The sequence below is a fragment of the Dromiciops gliroides genome, chromosome 3 (genome assembly GCF_019393635.1).
Source record: "Dromiciops gliroides isolate mDroGli1 chromosome 3, mDroGli1.pri, whole genome shotgun sequence".
Taxonomy (NCBI): domain Eukaryota; kingdom Metazoa; phylum Chordata; class Mammalia; order Microbiotheria; family Microbiotheriidae; genus Dromiciops; species Dromiciops gliroides.
The window spans coordinates 354,608,644-354,632,461 of record NC_057863.1 but is presented as its reverse complement, the minus strand read 5'-3'; the positions used below and the strand labels follow the sequence as shown (position 1 = coordinate 354,632,461).

General features: G+C 43.0%; 1 protein-coding gene across 1 annotated transcript in view; it reads left to right on the top strand.

Annotated features, from left to right (window-relative positions):
• The window catches only part of SORL1 (sortilin related receptor 1), a 217,857-nt gene that overhangs the window by 150,095 nt on the left and 43,944 nt on the right, over positions 1 to 23,818 (top strand). Inside the window, exons 22-29 of the mRNA XM_043991946.1 lie at positions 2,684 to 2,857; positions 4,275 to 4,388; positions 10,696 to 10,818; positions 14,993 to 15,112; positions 20,997 to 21,122; positions 22,200 to 22,307; positions 23,051 to 23,182; positions 23,545 to 23,676. Coding sequence (XP_043847881.1) covers positions 2,684 to 2,857; positions 4,275 to 4,388; positions 10,696 to 10,818; positions 14,993 to 15,112; positions 20,997 to 21,122; positions 22,200 to 22,307; positions 23,051 to 23,182; positions 23,545 to 23,676 — 1,029 coding nt within the window. The remainder of the gene's footprint in view (positions 1 to 2,683; positions 2,858 to 4,274; positions 4,389 to 10,695; positions 10,819 to 14,992; positions 15,113 to 20,996; positions 21,123 to 22,199; positions 22,308 to 23,050; positions 23,183 to 23,544; positions 23,677 to 23,818) is intronic.

Here is a 23,818-nt window from a genome sequence, read left to right as displayed (position 1 = left end):
GCAAGTCACTTAACCCCAATTGCCTCACTAAAAAAAAAAAAAGTATATGGGCCTCAGTTTCCTCAACTGTAAAATGAACTAGATCTCCAAGTTTCTTTCCATCTCTAAATCTTTGTTCCTAAGATATTGCTATCACAAGATGCACAATCTTAGACACAAATGGCTGTATATTTTTAGTGTCATTACTGAAATTAGTCTAATCTTCACACATTTCAGCATTTTGGGCCTTGCTGTCAGTCAAGGGTCTGTTATTGGAATCAGAAATCTCCTGGTGATATGACAAGTATAGAAGCATTGCTTTTTGAATCTATTCCAGTGTGTAATCAACACTTCATTTAATGTATTTGTTAACTCTGGATATTTGGTGATGATGAGCTGATGTTTTTTTGCCTGTATGTACATGGCATGAATTTAGAGTAACCATTTATTTTTTTTATAGAAACATATCAGAACTTCTACAATGAGTTGAATATTGTCCCCTTCAAAGCTTTTACCTTGTGAGGCTTTATATTTATTTCAAATTCTGGTGCTACTGTTTGAACATCAAACAACCCAAAATACCAAGCATGTGTCTTTATGCTCCCGCATAATGCTGCTATTCTTTATTTTGTTGCTTTTCAGAAAGATATCATGTTAGAGCCGTGTCCCCATCTTTGGTTGATGAAGTTAATGCTATTGACTACCATTAATTAGGCCATGGTTTTTTAGTGTTTTTTCTATTTACCCTGTTTTCCCTGTTTTGTTCTCATTCTTTCTTTCCAGCTTCTCTTGTAACAAGTGTCATGTGTATATGAAATGATTGCCTAGAGTGAGAGGAGAAGTGTGCAATCATGGCCCACTGGTCCATGTGTGGATCCAACCTGTGATATTGACACCCCCCACCCCACCTTGGACACTTTTGCTTTCTAAGCAACTGGAAATCCTACTCTAGCGATAGGCTAATTTGTGATTGCCCAAACCCTTTGGGTTATAACTTACATATTGTTGGTCTCAGTTGTTCCTCGAATGTTTTGTGTTTGCGGTGTTTAGGACAGTATCAATTACTCCGATCTCCATATCATGATGCTGACTATCTTTTGATGGAAGCAACATCAGGCATCACTGCTGTTTCACCTTTTCTCTTTCTTTTTTGTCTAACCAATAACAAATTCCATAATGAAAGGCCATCATATTCACAGGTTACCAGACCTGGATCCTGTCAGCGGGTTACTATTCACACCAGCTGTACCAAAGTGCTTCTCACATGATTACTATTACACATGGGGTTGATTCTCGAACCAGCAAAGATTGGGGGCTTGTGGAAATCTGTGGAGACCGGCCTCCCATAACCTTATATGCAGGGGAAGAAGGGGTGAGGGGGTCTATGGTAGTGGTGTCAAAAAGTGCCTACCTCCCATCTCCCCATGTCTGGGGTCTACCTGCGCAATGACAAAGGGTGTGTCATAGGAGGGGAGCAATAGCCTAATGATGCTCTGATGGGTCAGCTGACATTTACTGGCTATGTAGCCCTAGACAAATCATTTATTGTGCTTTAGTCGAATCATTTCTAAAATGGGATTATAGTAGTTCTTGTACCACCCATCTCAGAAGATTATTTTGATAGAAAGTGAATTGTAAATTTTAAATTGATATGTAAATGTGATATATTATTTTTAAGTTGGGCCTTAGGAAAATATGTAGGTGTTAAACAGCAGGGGGTTCTTTCCCTTTGTATTTTGGAAACAACAACAACAATAATAGATCGCTTTATTTAGTGACTTAAGGTTTATAGAGGGCTTTACATGCATTTTAATCTCCAAACGAACCCAGGAGATTAGCACTACTGTTTATTCTCAGTTTACAGAATAAAAAAACAGAGGCACAGGGAGGTTAAATGAATGCCTCGCATCACACAGTTAGTAAGTATTGGAGGCAGGATTCAGATGCAGATCTTGAATTTGGTCAGATCTTCCATGACTTTGTGATATGCCATGCTTTAAATACTTATCATTACAAATGCTACCAAAATACAGTTATCCCTTCCATATCACGACTTGCCCCATTGCAGTTTTGATATATCTCAGGTTGGCAATAAGAAATTAAAATGGAAATTTTTTGGAGAGTTTTGCAGAAGCTGCAGATGACACGTGAAGGCTCGCAGATGATACAGAAGAGGTTTAGATACTGAGAAATGCATTATATGTGTATGTATAGTTTTGTATAACAACAACATATTTTATCTTTTAATACCATGATCAATTCAGACTTCTTCTCTGGTACAAAGGGAGGGCCAAAACATTTGACTCAGATTTTCCAGATTGCAGAGGCTCCATGCCTCTAACCCCAGAAATGTGGAAGGGATAACTGTATTTCTCTTACCACAATCTTAAGATATTTGGTGTGCTTCATTTAGACCAGAAGCTGCTTAATTATCCTAGTGATGAGTTTCTTGAATTGAAAGTCTGGCAGTCAGTATAGTGCAAAGAAGACTAAAGAGAAGATGAAAGATTCTACTTCTGCTATTTTTAAGCTGTGTGATTTTAGGGAAGTCACTTAACCACTCTGATCTGCCAGGCTTCTCATTTTGTTACTGTGCCACCTCTGTCTGGGCAGGACTTGGGAGCTTTAGGGGACCCCAGATCCTATTCATCATTCAGTTTCGTTGAATAACCTACCCTATTGCTACCTCTTTTCCTCCACCCAGGAAGCAACGCCTGCGTATCCAAGCCCTGCAGCCTGCTGTGTTTGCCCAAAGCCAACCACAGCAAGAGTTGCAAGTGTCCCGAGGGTGTATCCAGCAGCATCCTTCCATCTGGGGAGCTGAGGTGTGACTGCCCTAGGGGCTATGAGATGAAGAATAATACCTGTGTCAAAGAAGGTGAGGCTCCTTTGTATCTCCGGTTTGGCTCTGCTCCCTTCTTTTCCTCCCCTTGCCCGCAACCTTTTCCCCTTTTTCTTGAAACTCTAGAGTAGACTCTCTGCCTTAGAACAAGCCTTAGTTTCCAAATCTGCAGTACTTCCCTCGCAGTCTCAGACAACTCCAAAATGAGATCCCTCTTTTCTGCTTAATGTAGGAATTAGACCCCTCATTTTCCCACTCTGACCCCTGACCTTTTTACCGTTCTTTCCCCACCTCCCTGGCTAGATTGCACTAATCCAGCTTCGAATAATGACTCTCACCTGGCAGGTACTCGAGACAGCTCTCTGTTTCACTACAGATGCCCTAAAGTGCCATTGTCCGTGTTTACAAAAGGCCTCCGGGTCCAGGCACACTGTGGATTTTGCCTCACGTTGAGTTCTAACCAATGGGTCACTAAGTCTGGACTCTGCACAACCAGCCCCACCCCCCACTCCTTGTGTTGCCATGGCAGTGAGCTGAACCACCAGGTGACAGGTCCTTTTCATGATGGGCCTGTGTTGATGTCCAAAATTCCTCCTTTGCATTTGCTCCAGCTGGTGTTTTCTTTGTAATCATAAGCTCCCCCCTCACAGCAGTCTTAGAGGCTGGGCAGCTAAGTAGACAATGGTAGAACTCCAGACTCTTTCCTAAGAAAAATGAGTAGGAAAAAAAAAGAGAAACCTTTTTTCCCCACTGAAAAAGAGCACATATCCTTAGGTTCTCTGTGACATCTCAAAGGTATTTGAAATATAACAATCAGAATCCGCCCCACATATGGGGGGTAAGCAATATCCTTTCAATATCTGTTATCACTATACAACCTGGCCATTGAAAGACAAAGATCTCTATGTGTTGCCTCAGCCCAATTTCTAAAAAAGACATGTATTTTTCCTGTGTAGGAAATAGAGAATAATTGTTTTATTTTTAAAAGTAATACACACATATAGAATCATACGCCAGTGTGTAGAATATGGAGACAAAAGCCAAATAATCCAGTAGGTTAATAAATTGAATGTTTTCTTAAATATACAGGATGCTATGGGTCCCCATTAAAGTGTTAAATGTGAGGAAAACCTTTCCCAATATTATTATAGGGGGCTTGGTTTTCCCTGATCCTGCTGGCCAATGCCACTATCATTATTAGTCATCTCAGGTGTACTTGTACCCTTTCTTGTTTTCTTTATCTTCTTTTGCTTTTCATTAATAAAAAAACAAAGATGTCCCCTGCCCTCTATATGTTTCCTGCTGCTCTCCTTCTCCCAACATTCTATAGTCGTCCTGGGGTGAAGATAAGAAAGTCAAACCCCATAGACCTTTGGTTCTGTGTACTCCACAGTAGTGATAACTGTGATGCTTGATTTGTTTTCCTTCCCTTCCACCTCCCTCGATTGGTTAGAAAACACCTGCCTCCGTAACCAGTACCGCTGCAGCAACGGCAATTGCATCAACAGTATTTGGTGGTGTGACTATGACAACGACTGTGGGGACATGAGCGACGAGAGGAATTGCCGTGAGTTGCCTGGCTTGGTTGGGCTGCCAAGTTTCCCTTCTTTTCATGGGGTTGAATTTCCAAGGGACATGGGTTAGTTTCTCTAGGCTTACAGTTCAGGTTGTGGCCATCAGGTAGACAGGTGTGCCTTTCAGGTGATTCTTGATTGACTCAACAACAAGCATTTCTTAAACCCCTGGTGGCTAGAGATGGAGATACAACACAAAACAAAAACAGTCTCCGCCCTTAAGGAGTGTACATTCAGTGTAGTTAGTTTGGTCCCTAGAAGATATAAACAGAGTCAGTGAAGGCGATGAAGATAATCTGACTGGGGAGAGAAAGAAGAATGAAATGTTGCTGTGTTTCCCCAATCAATTATGCCTTTTGTACAAAAAACTTATCGTTCTTAAAATAATAACGATGAATTATTTATTCAGAGAGCTGTATAACACGAACACAGTTTAATGGAAGCTGCACTGTAGGAACTGCAATGTGGGATGGGCTTGGTTATAACAAATTGGGGACTTTGGGCAAGTACCTAGTTTCTGTAGGCCTCAGTTTCCTTCTTTGTAAAATGAGGATATTAGATGAGGTTGAATCCTAAGGCCTGTCACAGCTCCAGAATTACTTGTTTCTTTGAAGCAAGATTATACTTAGGTGCAGTGTCCTCAGCATTAGGGGCCACTACTTACTTCAATTTATAATCGTTTCTAGTTTATCGAGGGAGATATGTATCCGTTTTTCATCTCTTTTTCCAATATTTGACCTCTAGATGTCCACATTTTTTTTCTGATTTAAACACAGTACCAGCTTTTATGCATGTCACTGAGCAACAGCTTGATGTGCCTTAGATGTTTATCTTCACGTTGGTTATATATGGCTGTTGTCATTGTTGTGGGCTGTGCCATCCACTTACTGACCTATTAACCACTCTGGAGTGAGGCAGGTGAACTGCTTATTCCAGAGGGTAAGGGAGAAAGCTTGTACATTTCATATGATGATACAAATGCTTTTTTGGGGAGGGGGGCGTTTTTTACCTGGGACTATTTACCAAATTCCCTCATAGTTCTTTTTCCTGGTCTCAATAGACATGTTTCAAAAAAATACAAAACGCAGAGCTGGGAAAACTCTAGGTGAAGAGTGACAGTCTTTTCACTGAGCTTGGAAAGTCACTGACCTTTTCTTGATTCAGTTTTGCTGCTTGTAAAATGGGCATTGTTTTAACCTCATGGAGAGGCTGGAAGGATAAAGCGTCATTGGGTAGGAATCTTCTGAGACCAGGGTTAGTTTAAGTATAGGGCAAGCAGGCATTTCCCATTTAGAACTAAAGAAAAGCAGAGATTGAATTACTTTTGCACAACAGCAGAACACATTTATATCAGCTACTGGAATTACTTCTGAAACAACCGGTTGGTGCTGAGGCAGGTGGTGGGGACAGGTCGTTGACCATCACCTCCTCAGGTATTTAGAGAGAGAACTTTTTAAAAGGCAGTCCTGGGGGCAGCTAGGTGGCGCAGTGGATAAAGCACTGACCCTGGATTCAGGAGGAGCTGAGTTCAAATCTGGACTCAGACACTTGACACTTACTAGCTGTGACCCTGGGCAAGTCACTTAACCCTTATTGTCCCACAAAAAAATTAAAAATAAAAATAAAAGGCAGTCCTCCAGGGCAGATTAGGTGTACTTGTTTCTAAAAATAAGGGACTGGACAAGATCAATCAATCAATTGATCAAACACCACACATTTATTAAACACCTACTCTATTGCAGCCCCTGTTGCCAAGCACTGGGGATAAAGAGATCAAAATCCAAATAGTTCCTGCTTTTGAGAAGTTTATGCTTTATCTTCTGTCCCGGCGATATTAATCATTTCAAAATAGTAACTTCATGTTCTCCCTGAGTTGCTAGCTGGGGTTTTGCTTCTACTTAATTGATCAATTGAAATATTTTATTTGCTCTAGTTAGGGAAAAGGTGTGCATTTTCAAAAGATCTGCCCCATGGATAGATGACTTAAATTTTCTTGTCTCTGCTGTTGACTCTACTGATTTACAAGCAGATATTTTAGTTTATTATCTGGGTGACAGGTAGATAATCGATGGAGAGTTGACATTGGAGCAAGGAAGTCCTGGGTTCAAGACCTGTCTCTGAACTCTCTATACTCAAGGCAGTTCCAAGAATATGTATTGCAGAAAAGGTACTGACCCTTATTGAAAGAAGAAATTTCCTCATGTGGACATCCTCTAGGCTAATGAAACCACAGAGTGAAAAATGGAGCTGGCTCTGGCCCCCTCCTGTTTTGGTTGAGACGTCACATCCCCTGATACCTTGCTAGGAAACCAGAGCTGAGACTAAGGCTTCCTTATCAGAGAAATGGTAGCCTCTGCTCTTCTCAATTTGAAACTGTAATTAGTTGAGGCCAGGGAAGTGAGAGGTAATGGAAGGTGAGGAGATTAAGTAAGAGAGTGATGCCTGGAAGCCAAGATAAAGGTTTATCTCTACCTCCCAGTCGTGGAAAAGTGATGCTTATCAAGATTGAATGGAGTGTATGTTTTGTCAACAAATGGGAAGAACACCTGGAGTGACTCAGGCAGCTGCCTTTGTGCCCTCTTGGGTACTTAGCAAGATGGTGAAAGAGGAGCTGGGGATTGGTCTGGAGGGAAGCAGGGAGGATGCTCTCAGGAGATGGCCTCCCCTCTCCAACACACTCCCTCAGCAGGAAAGTGCCAGGCCCTTGAGGGTTTGTAGGAGTGTCCTTTACTCCTGTCATATCACATTCAGGCTCAGCCTCCCACTCACATCTCAGTTACAGAGAAGCTATGGAGCCCCAAATCAGAGCTGCCAGAAACCAGCTCCCTCCCCCTGGGTCCTGCCCACCACTGCCACCAGGTCCCTAGCCATCAGCATGCCGCTTGTGTCTCAGGGTGATTCTGGTTTGCTGTATCTCATTCTGCATCCTAGCCGAGTATCACAAGAATAAACACAGATTAATAGAGGAGGGGCACTAGCATTTGAGGGGGAATAAAAAATTACTTGATGCAGAAAGTGGTACCTGATAGGCATCTTTAAGGAAGAGAAGAATTCTGTGAAGTGAAGAAAGTCAACTCCATGCACAGGGGACAGCCAGTGCAAAATTCTGGAGAAAGAAAATGAAGCAGAAGAGTTAGTTGGGCTGGATTGAATAGTATGAGAAGGGAGTCACAGTCAATCACTAAGTCTGGATAGGCAGGTTGGGGTCCAAAAACTAACTGGAGAAGTTTATCTTTACCTTTAACTTAGAGGCAACAGGATAGAATTTATTGAGTAGAGGTGTCATATGATAAGGTAAGGGGTAAAAACCCCCAACAACCCTCCTGTTCTATGAAGAAGGGGATCAGCAAAGTATTTCCTGAGGGCCCCAAATCTAGCCTGCCTGTTTTTGTATAGCCTATGGGTTAAGAATGATTATTTCTTTCTTTCTTCGTTTGTTTATTTATTCTTTTATCTACTTATCTGTCTATTTATTCATTCATTCATTTATCTATGCATTATTTATTTATTTATTTTTATAACTTTTTAAAATTTGTAAAATGGGCATTGTTTTAACCTCATAGAGAGGTCAGGGCAATGGGGGTTAAGTGACTTGCCCAGGGTCACACAGCTAGTAAGTGCCAAGTGTTTGAGGCTGGATTTGAACCCAGGTCCTCCTGACTCCAGGTCCGGTGCTTTATCCACTGCACCACCTAGCTACCCTGGTTATTTATTTTTAAAAGCAATAAAACTTCCTTTTAAAATGTAAGAATCATTCTTATTCTTAGCTCGTGAGCTATACAAAGATGGGGGCTGGATTTGGCCGGCATGGTGCAGTTTAGCAGCCCTCTGTGTAGAGAGAGGGTCGACTGCAGTGGGGAGAGACTTGAGACAGGGAGACCAATTAGGAGGCTGTTGCAGTGATTATCTAGCTGAGAGGCGCTGAGGTTTGGAACTAAGGTGGTGACCGTGAATAGAGGGAGGAGGGTCAGATGCAAGAGATGCAAAGGTAGAAATGGCAAGATTTGGTACCCTATTGGCTGTGTGGGGTGAAGGAGAGTAATAAAGAGAAGAAGAAGATGACACTGTTGTTACAAACCTGAGAGGCTGCAAGGATGGTGGTGCCTTTGGTCGAAATAGGGAAGTTTGGAAAGAGGGGAGAGTTTAGGAGGGAAAACAATGGGTTCAGTTTCAGACATGTTGAATTTAAGATGTGTCTGGCATAGGTTTGGATTGTCCCATAGGTCACTGGATGATATGGGACCGAAGCTCAAGTGAGAGACTGGGACTGGACATGTAGGTTCATGCATGAAGGAGGTAATTAAGCCAGTGGATTCCAGTAAGGTTGAATGAGAGTATGGAGGGAGATGAGGTTCTTGGACAGAGCCTTGCACATCACCCACAGTTGGGACTGTGATCTAGGTAATGAACTAGTAAAGGAGACTGAGAAGTTCTCCTACAGGTGGTAGGAGAACCAGGAGAAAATAGTGATACAGAAACCCAGAAAGGCAAGAGTGTTCAGGAGGAGAGGGAGACCACAGTGTCAAATGTAGCTGATTGGTCAGGAAGGATGAGGACTGAGCAAATTGTGTTGGATTCACCATTCGAGAGACCACTGGTAACTGGAGAGAGCAGTTTCATTTTAGTGATGAAATTGAAAGTCAGATTCCAGAGGATTTAAGACTAAATGGGAGGAAAGAAGTAGAGGCAATAAATATTGTCATCTCTTTTAGAAATTTGGCTGAGAAAGTTAGAATGATAGCTTGAAGGAATGGTAGATTCTAATAAGGTTTTTTTTAAGGATGGAGCATACTTGGACACCTTTAAAGGCAATAGGGAAGAAATGAATAGAGAGGGTGAGTAGGTATAATTGAGGTGACAGTCAGTTGGAGAAAATAGGAGAAGATATGATCAAGAGCATATATTGAGGGTTTGGCCTTTACCTCATTATAAAAGACTGGGAGGAATGAGAGTAGAGGATGATGTCAAGGTGTGTTGAGATGAAAAGAAGGGCAAAAGAGGGAGCTCATGTTTACTGGCCTCAATTTTCTTAGTAAACTATGAGACAAGGTCCTCAACTGAAAGAGATGGGGAGGTATGGGAGGTTTGAAGAGACAGGAGAAAGTTTGGAATAATACCTGTGATGAGTGAAATAGTGAGTAAGGGATGTATAAAATGATTGTCTTTCAGTGAGGACTCAGTTTTAGTTGGGTGACATGGATTTATAGTGTACCCAGTCAGCACTGTTTTGCAGTTTCATCCAGGTGAGTACCATTAGAGGGTGCAGCTGGTAAGAGTACCCCAGGCCTGGGGCTTGGTGAGTTATGAATGATCATAAAACAGTGGGGTAAGGGATTCCAGAGGAGAAGACAGAGGAGAGTTGGTAAATTATAGGAAGAGCAGAAAGTGAAGTCAGAGCAACGTGAAGGACTGAGAAGGTACTGAATGTTGGAGAGGTGTCAGAATTTTTGGACAAGGCTACGGAATATCTGTGGGTACAGGGAGATCTGTGATGTGGCTGTCTTTGTTTGTAGTTGAGGTGGGTGAAGGAGTTGGGTCATGGGACATTTGAAGGAACATCAGGTAGACTATTAAAGCCCCCAGTGTTAGAGCAGGAGTTGGGGAAGAGAGGAAGATGATGAGCCAGGCACAGAGCTCCTTAGGCAAGAAGGCAGAATCCCTTGGGAATTGATACAGAACTGCCACCAGGATATGAATGAAGTGAAAAGGGAGGAGAGATTGCTGAGAAATGACAGTAAGGGAAGATCCTGGAAATGGAGGTGGGGAGGAAGGAGTATTCCAACTGCCCCTCCAAGATCAGTGTGTCAGGGGGTAGGAGTGAAGTTGTAGTCAGTGCCTCTGGAGTAGATGACTTGGAATGAAGGAAGGGGAAGCCAGGTCTCATTGAGTGCATGGAAATTGAAGGAGCTTGGGAGAAGGTGCATTGTAGAAAGAGAACTCCAGAAAGCAGAGTTAAAGGGTGGAGTGGGGTGGGGTTGGACCAGGGTTAGGGCCGAGTTGAGGAGGAGAGAGATGAGAAAATGGGAGGTGAGAGAATGAGACACAGGTAGCTGGTAATTGAGTAATCAGGGGAGGAAGAGAGAAATAGTGGTGGGAGCCTTAGGTAGGGGTAGGAGTGGGCAGCAAGTGAGTTAGAATGCTCACAGTCTCCAAGAGGTGTTGTTGCCTGACAAGCACCAAGTGTGTAGAGCCTGTGTGCTCCTCCTCCAGAGCTGATGGAGAGGGGCTGGGGACGGTGGGCAGTATTGGACCTGGTCACACCATCTAACTAACTCCTCCCTGTGTCTTCTTTCCTGTTAGCTACCACCATTTGTGATCTAGACAGCCAGTTCCGGTGCCAGGAGTCTGGGACCTGCATCCCACTGTCCTACAAATGTGACCTTGAGGATGATTGTGGGGACAATAGTGATGAAAGTCACTGTGGTAAGGGAAAATGGGAGGACTGACTTCTGAAGATCCCCCTGACATAGACCATATCTCCCCTCTGGAAATGAATAATATCCTGGGGTTGTTGGATAGATAGAGAGGGCTTCCAATATCTGGTTCAGAATCTGCTATATTCCAATTTGATAGCCCATCCCCACACCCAGACCTAAAACCAAGTGGTTTAGGGTTAGGGTTAGGGTTAGGGTTAGGGTTAGGGTTAGGGTTAGGGTTAGGGTTAAGGTTAGGGTTAGGGTTAGGGTTAGGGATCGCTGGGGGCAGCTAGGTGGCACAGTGGATAAAGCACTGGTCCTGAATTCAGGAGTACCTGAGTTCAAATCCGGCCTCAGACACTTGACACTTACTAGCTGTGTGACCCTGGGCAAGTCACTTAACCCCCAGTGCCCTGCAAAACAAAACAAAACAAACCCGCAAAACCACTTCACTACCCATACAACCTAGAGTTAACTGAAGTTATTTTCCCCATTTCACTTGGATATAAATCCAGTGGAGACATCATATCCAAATTATATGAATAATACTACTCTGGGAGTTGGAAGGTGTGGGTCCTAGAGATTTGCTATGCCACAAATGCATTTTTGACCTTGAAAAAGTAAGTTCATCCTCCTTTGGCCTCAGTTTCCTCATCTATAAAATGGAGAGAAGGGTCCCTGATTTACCTGCCTTTCAGTAAGTTTAAAAGGAAAAAAGACTCTGTATGAAAGCAAGATCTTACTATTTATGGCAAGTGAAATATTTGAGAGGCTGGTGGAAGTCTGGGTGTCGAGATAGGAATGCGCCCTCTGGATAAGGAATGGCCATAGTGAATATGACCAAAGAAACTTTTGACAGTAGAGAATACTCTAGCCCCAGGTGCCTTCCTATCTGAGAGTGGATTTGCTTGGAATACACTGTAAACACCAACCACATGCTTGTTCTCTGATGATAGTTGTTTCATGTTTAATGGGGAGTCTAATGTGATTTGGGTGGGCAGCTAGGTGGCACAGTGCATAGAATGCCAAGCCTGGAGTCAGGAAGACTCATCTTGTCGAGTTCAAATCTGGCCTTATACACATGTCAGCTGTGTGACCTTGGGCAAGTCACTTAACCCTTTTTGCCTCAGTTTCATCATCTGTAAAATAAGCAAGGGGAAGGAAATGGTAAACTACCCCGGTGTCTCTACCAAGAAAATCCTGAATGGAGTTGGACATGACTGAAAATGACTAAATAACAACAACAAAACATGACTTGGGTCCTCCTCTGTAAGAGCTGGCTCTCTCAAGGAATCATTGTTTATAACCCAGTTATTACACACCTGGCTGAGAAATGTGCGCAGGAGTAAGCTTGCCTGAAGGAATAATTGATTAGAGCATAGGTTGAGGTTAGCCGTTGGGAAGAGTCACTAGCATACTACAGAGAACCGTATCTGATCTAAACTATACCCACTGAAAAAACAAACAAAAAAAACACCCCAAAAAACAAGTAGCTAAATATGCCTGGCTTCCCCTTCCTTCATTCCAAGTCCAGATTGTAACAGGAAGGGCAGCCCATTAAGATATTCCGTCACTATAAGTATATATGGTGGGTTTTTTTTGTTTTTTTGTTTTGTTTTTTAGTGAGGCAACTGGGGTTAAGTGACTTGCCCGGGGTCACACAGTTAGTAAGTGTTAAGTGTCTGAGGCCGGATTTGAACTCAGGTACTCCTGACTCCAGGGCCAGTGCTCTATCCACTGCGGCACCTAGCTGCCCCTTTAAGTATATATGTTGAACAGACTTGACCGGTGGACTCTGAGTAAGGAGCAAAATGGAATGCATTCTTAGAAGGCTGTATGGTATAGTGAATAGAGTGCTAAACTTGGAATCAGGAAGACTTGGCTTTCAAGGCTTCCTCAGATGCTTACTAGCCATGTGATTCTGTGCAAGTCATTTGACCTCTAGGTGCTTCAGCTTCCTTATTTATAAAGGAGGGTGTGTCACATGCCCTCAGAGATCCCATCTAACTCTGAACATATGATCCTATGTATAGGAGGAGGAAATGGGGCTAAATCACATCTGGGACATTTTGCAACTTTGTAGTTTCACTGGATTTCAAACTATTCCTTGCCACAAAAGGCCATTTTTGTTTAAAAGCATTTTCCTGGTGATGCTATGAACACCATGGAACACCATCGTCTCTCTGTTGGATCAGAATCATGGGGTTTCTCTAGGGAGAAGCATATAGCAAATGTAAATACGTTGAATTGTACTGCTAAGGAGGACATGGTGGAAGTGGTGAAAATCACATCAGCCAGGATGAATGTTTTTGGGGTAGGACACAGACTGAACAAGATGAGTGATAAAAAGATGAACAGCCCAAATGATGCACTGCCCTCAGTGAAATGGGGCGGGGGGGGGGGGCGGGAAACACATATGAAAGGCTCTCTCTCCCTCTCTCAGCCTGTTGGATGGACAGTCTGTGGAAAATTTGTAGAGATGGGCAACACGCGACATGGTGCAGGGGATATTGTGCTGGAGTTTTGTCAGGAAGACCTGGGTTCAAGTCTTACCAATACTTATTAGCTGTGTTACCTTTGGCAAGGCTTTATCTTTCTGTACCTTAGTTGGATGGCCTCTTGATGGCCTGTAAGATCCCTCCAGCTCCAAAGCTGTGATTAGAATTGCATGGGAGAATGGCGCAGTGGTAAAGCACCGACCCTTGAGTCAGGAGGACCTGAGTTCAAATCCGGCCTCAGACATTTGACACTTACTAGCTGTGTGACCCTGGGCAAGTCACTTAACCCTCATTGCCCTGCAAAAAAAAAAAAAAGAATTACATGGGAGAGAAGGTATAGATGGGTTGAAATCTGCACTGGTGGAGAGATAGCCACTTGAGGAGATTGAGCATCCATCAGGTGGTTGGTTGAATAGATGCTCTGTACAAGGCAAGGTGCTTGGTGCCAAGCCTTCTGCCTCTCAGGCTCTTCTTCAGTAGCACCTACTACCTCTTCCTCCCTCCTCACGCTGACCTACCAGGGCTACTTTAATAGAGCATTGGCAGAGTCTTTAATAGTGCATTTATTCTCCAATAATGTGAAGAAGTCTTAGTGTATATAGACTGTATACATAAAATGTTTATTCAATTCCTAGTACAGGCAGACATAAAGTGTTTATTCAATTCCTAGTACAGGCAGACACTATGCTCAGGGTTGGAGATACAAAGCTAAAAATGAAATAGCCCTTGCCCTCAGAGAGCTTACATTCTTTTGGAAGAAAACCACAGGAACACAGATAGGTAAATGCAAAATACACACCAAGTGTCTGGGGGTGGGGAGGGGTGGGCAGCTCTCTAATAGATCTGTGAGGCTCACAAAGAACCTGACGGGGAACAAGGGGAGCAGCTTGGAGCTCCCAGACGCACATCAGGTGCCACCTCACCCCATTGACTGGCACCCTGACTGGACACAGGAATAGGTTTAAAAAAGTCCTCAGCCTTAGCATACCTAGTCTATCTTCAGGTGACTCAGCATTGTTCTTTCCCTGTAATCTCTGTGCCCTTCATTTTTGTCTGATCACAGCTCCCTCCCAGAGATTAGGTCCTCTAGCCAAGGTGAATCTGGGGTTAGAATATTTCCCTTCCACCACCTGAAGCACCTTGAAGGTGGAGATTGTGTACTTGTTGTTCTAGTTGACATCACCCTATCCAGACTGATTTTTACAAGGCACGGTTGTATTGATGGTGTTTGAAGAGGACAAGCATCATCTTCCGACTCCTGTTCTTTGAGTACCACCTTTCAGATGATACAGGTTAAAAGCAATAATCTAAGAACCAGCAAGGCAGGGGGCTATGCTTGACACCCTCTCCTCTTCTTCCTTCATCACTCCTGACACACAGTGGCATCCTGCTGTTTGGTAACCAAGGTCTCAAGCCTGTCAGCCCTTTTTCATACTGGGTAATAATGAGTGCATTGTCCTTAAGTGATATGGACAGTAAATCATTTCAAGACAAATTTATATGAACTCATGGAGAATAGATCCCATAATGGTTTATGTTAAGGAAGTAAAGTTTAGGCTCGTCTTGAACCCATCATGAAGTCGAACTGTGCTTTAATAGATGCTCTATCAGGGTTCATTAGTCTGACCTGATCAGGGATTACTTTTGTTCTCATATCATTGTTCTGCTCTCTCCCCCCTTTAGAAGCTCACCAGTGTCGAAGTGATGAATTCAACTGCAGCTCAGGAATGTGCATCCGCTCCTCCTGGGTGTGTGATGGTGACAATGACTGCAGGGACTGGTCTGATGAGGCCAACTGCACAGGTGAGTGGCTTCTGGACCCAAGGATCCATGGGTGTCCTTGTTCATCAGTGGTTTAAAAGGCTTAACCCCCTATTCCGCGCCCCCACCCCCCAAGAACAGAACAGAGAGACTAGGTTATATATTCCAAAGTGGGAAATCTAAACATATATACTGCCAGAGATTCCTGATAATTCAAGCAGAATTAGGTGATTATTATCATCGCATATCATTAGGTGATACCATCAGCTTTCATTTAAATGTACATGAATGTGGATTACCCACTTTGTATATTAGGACAACTTTAAAATTCAGCTTTTCTACACCTCCTAGTATACCTGATCAGCCTTGTCATCCTGCTCAGCCCTGGGGGACTCAGAGAATCCCAACTAATTTTAATTTTCACCTAACTAAAAATATAAATGGGAAAAATAAGACTATACTTATCCCCACTGTTCCTACACACTCATTATGTAATGCGCCTGAAATTTACACATAAGTAGCTTCTGTATTATTCATTGTTTTAGATTTATTTCCTTTTGGAGGAGGACTTGTATGTTTCTCCATAGTGCCTAGTGCAGTGCCATAAACATAGTAAGTTCTCAACAAATATCTGATTGCCCCCCCCTTCCATTCTTTTTTTGTTTGCTTATTTGTTTTTGTTTTGTTTTGTTTTGTTTTTTGGTGAGGCAATTGGGGTTAAGTGACTTGCCCAGGGTCACACAGCTAGTTAAGTGTCTGAGGTCAGATTTGAACTCAGGTCCTCCTGACTCCAGGACTGTTGCTCTATCTACTGTGCCACCTAGCTGCCCCTCTGCTTCCATTCTTTAATGTGGGCAGTTTAGTGTCAGCTTTTTGACCTGTAAGAGTCAGTGGAATTTCCTAAAGTGCTTAACCAGGAGAATCTGACAGAATACGAGTAGCTTCCCACTGTTGTTGTTGTTGAACTCCTTACAAGTGGCACATCTTGTTGGAATTTGCCAGAATGTTTTTCGAGTACAATCAGGGCTGGCGAGCCAGGACCCGCAGCTTAGAGTCTCTGTGTGTCTCTGGGCCCACAGCAGGGTGAAGAAAACAAGCCCCATGACAGAGCCATTGTCAGGCCGTGAAAGGCATGACCATCATTAGGAAACCCCTGTTTGGATGTGTGACAAGTTTACAAATTAGTGGGAAGCACTTAGGCATTTCTGTTTGCAAATTGCTGGATGATTGAATAACTTGTTAACATCACCAAATCGCTCAAACTTGTGTTTCGGCAGCACATGCCTGCGCTTGGAAATGAATTAATGACTTCATTTCTCAGGGTGGGGTTTGCCATCTACACCCTCCCCCTTTTTTCTGGCAGTACTGATAGGGGGAAATTTATAGCTCTTCCCTCTCTCAACTGAAGTCTTGTTCTAGGAGCTGCCCTTCCAAACTTTTCTAAGAGGATTCTCTCTCTCTCCCACTTCCTGAAATAGTCTGAGGTCAGATGGGAGCTCATTAAGATGTGTGCGCATGACTTTCCATTTCCTACAAGAAGTTAAGCTGTGACCAAATAGCCAAAGAAAATAGGTCAGGACAGGCTGACCTTCAGTTAGCTTCAGCCCTTGTGCACTTTTAAACAATGGAACCTTCTAGAGGCAATGAGGCCATACTTTCTTTTCATTGTCATAATTCATCTGGAGAGAAGAAAGGCCCTGCTCATGTTTGGCTAATGGCAAAACCTCTTTTGCTGTTAATCAGCTGCTGTGGCTGGGTTTGCTGAGGCAGGAAAGATTGGCCCCAGGTCAAAAGAGTGGCTCATTAGGTAATAGACTGTGTTACACACTCTAAGTCCCCCATTCTTTGCGTTTTATCTTGACCACTCCGGCAGCATGATGCAGCAGAAAGAGCTCTGGATTCAGAATCAGGAAACCCCTATTATGGCTTGGGGTTGCCCCCTAACTGGCTGTGTGATGTTGGGAAAACCATTATACCTCTCACGACCTCAGTTTCTTCATCCATAAAACCACAGCATTGAATTTGGTGATCTCTCAGGTCCTTTCCAGCACTGGTGTGCTCTTAGTCCATAATTCACTCCTTGCCACTCTGAGGGACATTTTTAATCTTTCCATACAAATCAGCTCTTTCTATCTAGTCCTGCCAGATACTTTTAACCTCATTTAAACTCGACCCTGGCCACCTCTGGAGTATCATTCAAAGTGCGTTAAAAAAAATAAGGGAAAGAATAGGAACTAACAGAAAATCTCTAGAGTGGAGTTTTCTCATCCAATCTTTGCTTCCAGATCACCTAAACAAGTGTTTTATTAAGCATTCCTTATCTACCAGGCACTGTGGTAAGCTCTGGGGATCCAAGCAAAGGCAAAAACAGAGTCTTTGCCCTTAGGGAGCTCACATTCTGATGGGGGAGACAACATGCAAATGACTAAAGATGTACAAGATACACACATGTGTGTGTATGCATGTGTATTACCTGTATTATATATAAATAGATTAATGTGTATGTGTAGATATATTTACATACACAACACATAAAAATATACCTACACACATATATATGTGTATACACACACACACACACACATACACACATATATGTGGAAAGGGAAAGAGAAGAGGGAGAGAATGAACAACCTAGCAAACTAATGAATGAATGAATGAATTGAATGAATGAGGAAGGTAACCTCAGAGGGAAGATACTTCCAGTGGGGGAATGGGGTGGAATTAGGAAGAGACAGTGGGAAAAGCATCTTGTATAGAATGAGATCTTAGTTGAGCCTCGAAGTCAGCCTAGAAAGTCAGAAGATGTTAAGAAGATTGCCTTGCTGTACTGAGGGAGAGGCCCAGTTGAGACTGCAAATGTGACCTTTCTAGCTTCTATGATTATAAACCAGAGATGGCAGTGGCCAACGCCCCTTACAGACATTCAGAGCTACCATTTGGTGAAACCAGTGGCATTTGGACAGACATTTTTCATTTAACAAATGCCATGGAAAGGCTAAACAAGATTAGAATTTTTAGTTTAGGGGCAGCTAAGTAGTGCAGTAGATAGAGGAGGACCTGAGTTCAAATCTGGCCTCAGACACTTGACACTTAATTACCTACGTGACCCTGGGCAAATCGCTTAATCCTGATTGCCTCACCTTAGGTTAAAATAAGACAAAACCCTGGAAAATATCTGCTAGTTGACATGGAGTCATCCTAGGTAGCAACTTGTTCATGAAAGAGGAGAAAAATGTGATGAGGCATTTGGAAAGGTAATTAGACATGTAAAATTAATAAATTAAAATCATGTAAGAGAACCACTGTTCCTGGGTTAATACCTCATGTACAATGACAGATACATTTATCCCCCTCCCTGGAGATGAATGCGTTTTTAAAAGATACCTAATGGACTGTAAGTACCAGTGACAGTAACATATTAAATCCTCTGGTGGGTTTATTTGCACAGTGCCATGTCAGGCACTGGACTTGCGGGAAACATAGCAAGAAGATGAGGATGAAATAATGCTTTTTTTTCCCAGGGCAATGAGGGTTAAGTGACTTGACCAGGGTCACACAGCTAGTAAGTGTCAAGTGTCTGTGGTCATATTTGAACTCAGGTCCTCCTGAGTCCAAGGCTGGTGCTTTATCCACTGCACCACCTAGCTGCCATCTCTAAATCACTTTAAAACAAGCATTATTAAGGGCAGCTAGGTGGTGCAGTGGATAAAGCACCAGCCTTGGACTCAGGAGGACCTGAGTTCAAATATGACCACAGACACTTGACACTTACTAGCTGTGTGACCCTGGTCAAGTCACTTAACCCTCATTGCCCTGCCCTGCCCCCCCCCCAAAAGTGATTTAGAAAATCGGGACATTTTTACTTTAATTTCATGCTGTCAAGGACTTGTTAAAGCCCTTTGCAAACCATAAAGTACCATATAAATGCTAGCTTTTATTTTTCTTCTTATTTTAGTTTTTTTCTTATTTAGAATTTTATTGTTTTCCAAATTACCTGTAGAAACAAATTTTGACATCGATTAAGAAAAAAAAAATGTTCCAACTTCTCTCTTCTTATTTTAGTCTTAAAGAGTTGTCTAAGGCCCAGAGAAGTGTAACTTGTCTGTAGTCACACAGATAAAGAATGGATTCAAACTCAGATCTTTATGACTTTAAGTCCAGCATTTTACCCACAATGCTACACTACCTCTCTTTGCATTTTAAATTATCTTTAGAATAGACTTTGGAATCCTGGAGTCAAGCCATTGAATGAATATGAATAGCTTGTTGTTGGTTGCCTTGATTTGGTAAGAAAAGAAAAGTAAGAAAAGTACCTCTCTGTGTTACCCTCTACATATTCTCCTCTATAACACACTCTCTCCTTCCTTTCATTTCCCTCCTTCTCTCTCTCTCCCTTTCCTTTCTTTCCTCTCCATTCTTCCCTCTCCCTATCAGTATCCCCTCTCCCTGCATCTTTCTCTCCCTCTTCCTTTCTCTTCCTCCTTCTCTCATTCCCTATGTCTTCCTCCCTCCCTTCTTCTCTTCCCTCCCTTTTCTCTCCCTCCTGCCTCCCCTTCCCTCTTCCTTAGGAAACAGGTATAAACAACTTTCTGCCCAAGTTCGAGAAAGAGAAGGTCAGGTGGAGAAGGCAGGCAGCCAGCAGCAGTGTTTAGTCCCCTGCAGATATTTCACCCCATGAACCAGAGATTCGGAGCAGTCTCTTTACACCCCTGGTGTGCCCTTCCAGCCCGGGGCTCTTAGTTTGACCCCCCTCCCTTCCCTTTGCTTTTAATTCTAGCCCAGGTCTATTTAATTTAAGCTGGTAGAGAGGGCCTGGTCTTCTGGGATCATTAGATCTAGGGGGTAGTTTTATTTCTGGAGCCTACTTGCTGTATGAACTTGAGGAAAGCACTCTCTGGCTTTCTGGTTTTTTCACCTCTACAGCAGACAGTTTTACCCTATAGAGATGTATAGAGAAGAAATGAAGGCAGTCAGGGGAGAGCATATTCTGTTTTTTCAGGAGAAAGTATCACTAAGTCAGAGGACATTTATTGGACACCTACTGTCTACATATAACCACTCTAGAGAGTAAAAGCATCAAATCACTAACAGCCATTCTGAAAAACCATGAAAGGGTTTGTGCCCTTGAAAGTTTATATTCTGATTGAAGAGGCGGGACTTACAGATGGGAAACAAGACTTCGTCGTCGTTGTTGTTATTTTTATTTTGTTGGGTCTTGGTGAGAAAGGTCTCTAATTTCATTTTTGAAGGGACCGCCTCCCTGGTGTGGAATCTCTCTTCACTGATTCAAATGGACAATGACCTATAGCCTTAGAAAGTTGCCGGGGACTCTGAGACTTTACCAGGGTTGTACAGAGGCAGGAAGTTTGAACCCTGACTATAATGCTGCCTCTCTATAACAAAATGTTAAATAGAATAGAATAGATTTGCTCTCAAGAGTTGCCCTAAATCACTCTAGTTACCAATATGCTCATATCAAAGATCTTTGGGCATGTGCATAGGCAAATAAATATGACCAATTCAAACAAAGAGGAAACAGTTGCTTTTGTAAAGCATATGTTGTGAGGATGTGGAGTGTGTGTGTGTGTGTGTGTGTGTCACACACACTGGTGTTTGAATTTTCCAACCATGTGACAGTCAGTCAGGGGAAGGTCACTTTCCTTAATTTTTGCATAGGGAACTACATGTTGATTCTGCAGTGATTTTTAAAGCTTGTCAAAAGGTGGTCATTAGAAATGCCAGCCCCTTCATCAAGCTGCACTCACTGAGCTTAGACACCAGCCTCCCCCAGTTTCTAGGCCCTGCCTGTGGTACCCCCTTCGGTCTTGAAGACAAGGCAGCATTCCTGTCCTCTCAGTGGTTGGTGGGGGAGAGAGAAGGGGCAGTGGTGGTGATGCTGTCTCCTTTTCTGTTTTGTTTTTAGCCGTCTTCCACACCTGTGAGGCCTCCAGCTTCCAGTGCCACAATGGGCACTGCATCCCTCAGAGGTGGGCATGTGATGGGGATGCCGATTGTCAGGATGGCTCTGATGAGGACCCAATCAACTGTGGTAAGTGCAGATGCCTCTGACCCAGCCTGTGACCCTGTCTCCACTAGGAAGGAGAAGCAAATGGAGGCTTCAGGATTGGAAATGTCATTGTTCTTCCCTGAGAGGTTCCTTCCCACTGTGCTAGGAAAACTGCTCCATACCTCGGAGTTTTAAGTGAGCCAGATTTAAGGACTGGGGAACATTTCTTTTGTTTGGTTGCTTTTCCAGAATGGACACTTTGACCATTGTACCTCATGACTCTACTCTATCTGTGAGATTGCATCCATGGAACGTAGAGACCAGAGTGGGTCCATTCTCCCTTGGAGGCAGTGTTCTTTTTCTTTCTTTCTTTCTTTCTTTCTTTCTTTCTTTCTTTCTTTCTTTCTTTCTTTCTTTCTTTCTTTCTTTCTTTCTTTCTTTCTTTCTTTCTTTCTTTCTTTCTTTCTTTCTTTTTTCAGGGCAATGAGGGTTAAGTGACTTGCTCAGGGTCACAAAGCTAGCAAGTGTCAAGTATTTAAGGCCAGATTTGAACTCAGGTCCTCCTGAATCCAGGGCTGGCGCTTTATCCACCGTGCCACCTAGCTGCCCCAGTAGTGTTCTTTTGCCAAGATTCACCGACCTGGAGATGTGAATTGAGGATCCAAGTTTTGTTTCTCTACAGACTTTCAGTGTGTCACTCCAGACAAATGCTCTAACTTCTTGGTGTTTGGTTCCTACTTTTTTTTTTGGGAAAGATTGATGGCAGAGAGGGAAGGGTTATGTGATAACCTGTGCATAGGATCCCATTCTCCTTGCCTTATATGATTGTTGAAATGATAAGATGGCAAAGTGCTGTCATGATATTATAAAGGGGGTTTTCCCCTGTGTAGGAGGCTCGGCTGCTTATTACCAGTATGATCTTGGGTTGCTTGCTTAGACTCTGACCCTCAGTTTTCTCATCTCTAAAATGAGGGGATTGGACTAGATGGTGTCTAAAATCCCTCCCAGGACTCTTTCTATCATTACTATTGTTTTAAAATTTTGATCCGCACTTCTTGGCCTCCTGCAGCCAGGCACTGATTTTTCTTCTTCTTCTTTTCTTCCTTTATCAAATTCCAGAGAAGAAGTGCAATGGATTCCGTTGCCCCAACGGTACCTGTATCCCATCCAGCAAGCACTGTGATGGGCTCCATGACTGCTCCGATGGCTCTGATGAACAGCATTGTGGTGAGTGCAGCACTTTTCAAAGGGGAAGCCATCTTCCATGTCCGTGCCCATGGCTGTTGGGAGCAGGTGGTTCCAACACTTGGCTGCCCTGATTGCTGCTTGGAGTCAGTTTTTAACCACTCTGATTTTCACGACTTGGGTAGTCTTTTGCTAGCTCCTCATGGCAGTTAGACAACACCAGAGGGAGTGTGGGCCCTTGCTTTGGTTGAGAGAGGCTTCAGTGAACTTGCCTCTATGGAAAATGATTCTGTCTCCTGGGCTGGTCATATGCTTATCCAATATTGCTGGTGATCGCCCATGCCACATTTTATGGCCTGAAACACCTTTAAATCTCAAGTTGTTGTTTTAATGCTGTGACTTAAGGTTCTTTTTGCCTACAGCGTTCATTGTCATATGTTAGTAGCAAAGTCCCAGCAGCCCCCTCACTTCCTGAATTCCAAACCATCCATTTAAACTCAGCTAAAGGGCCACCTCCCTCAACCCCTTGTTAATGAATGACCTTTCCCCCCTTAGACTTCATAAAGCTCTTTGTTTTGTACAGTGCTTTTATTGAGCTTTTACTTACCTGTGTCATTTGTATCTTTTCCCCCAGGCTAGACTACATTCTAAGGGCCAGGGACTATGTCTTATCTATACTTGTTAGGTCTCCTTAGGTATCTAACTCAGGGCTTTCTTTGTACATAGTAGGTGCTTAATGGATATTTGTGGAATTAAAGTCCCCTCCTGTTTGTGAACTCTTTCAGAGCCCCTGTGTACTCGTTACATGGACTTTGTGTGTAAAAACCACCAGCAGTGCCTCTTCCACTCCATGGTGTGTGATGGCATTGTCCAGTGTCGGGACGGCTCAGATGAGGATGTGGCTTTTGCTGGGTGCAGTAAGTGGGTTGTTCAAGGGAAAGGTGGAAGGACGGTCACGGATGAAGGGTGATAAGACCAATTTGGGGATGTTCATCCACCTAGCATCCAACGTGGACTGTTTTAAGAGATTAGACATTATATATCAAGTAGTATAAGCCTTTGTAGGCGATAGTAGTCAAAGTACTAAGAGATTAGAGGATTTTTGTTTGTTTGTTTCATTTTGTTTTGTTTGGCTTGGGTATAAAATATTTCATAGAATTTTCAGATCAGAAGAACCCTAGAGAAATTTTCAGGCCCTTTCCCCGCCTGATGTTCTGTTGTGCTGAACTTTTTAGCATAGGAATGATCATTATCTCATGTTAATTTGTTCCTTTGTTAGCCCAAGACCCTGAATTCCACAAGGTTTGTGACCAGTTCAGTTTCCAGTGTCAGAATGGAGTTTGTATCAGTTTGATTTGGAAATGTGATGGAATGGATGACTGCGGGGATTACTCAGATGAAGCCAATTGTGGTAAGCTCAATTTTAAAGCTGTGCTTATTCACTCTTCTATTCTCCTGATCTTTGACTTTTAAAAAGTCACCCTTAATTCAGAAAGAAGTGAAATTAAATGAAATTTAGTCGTGCAGGCATGTCATTTTTTTTAGGTGCTGCA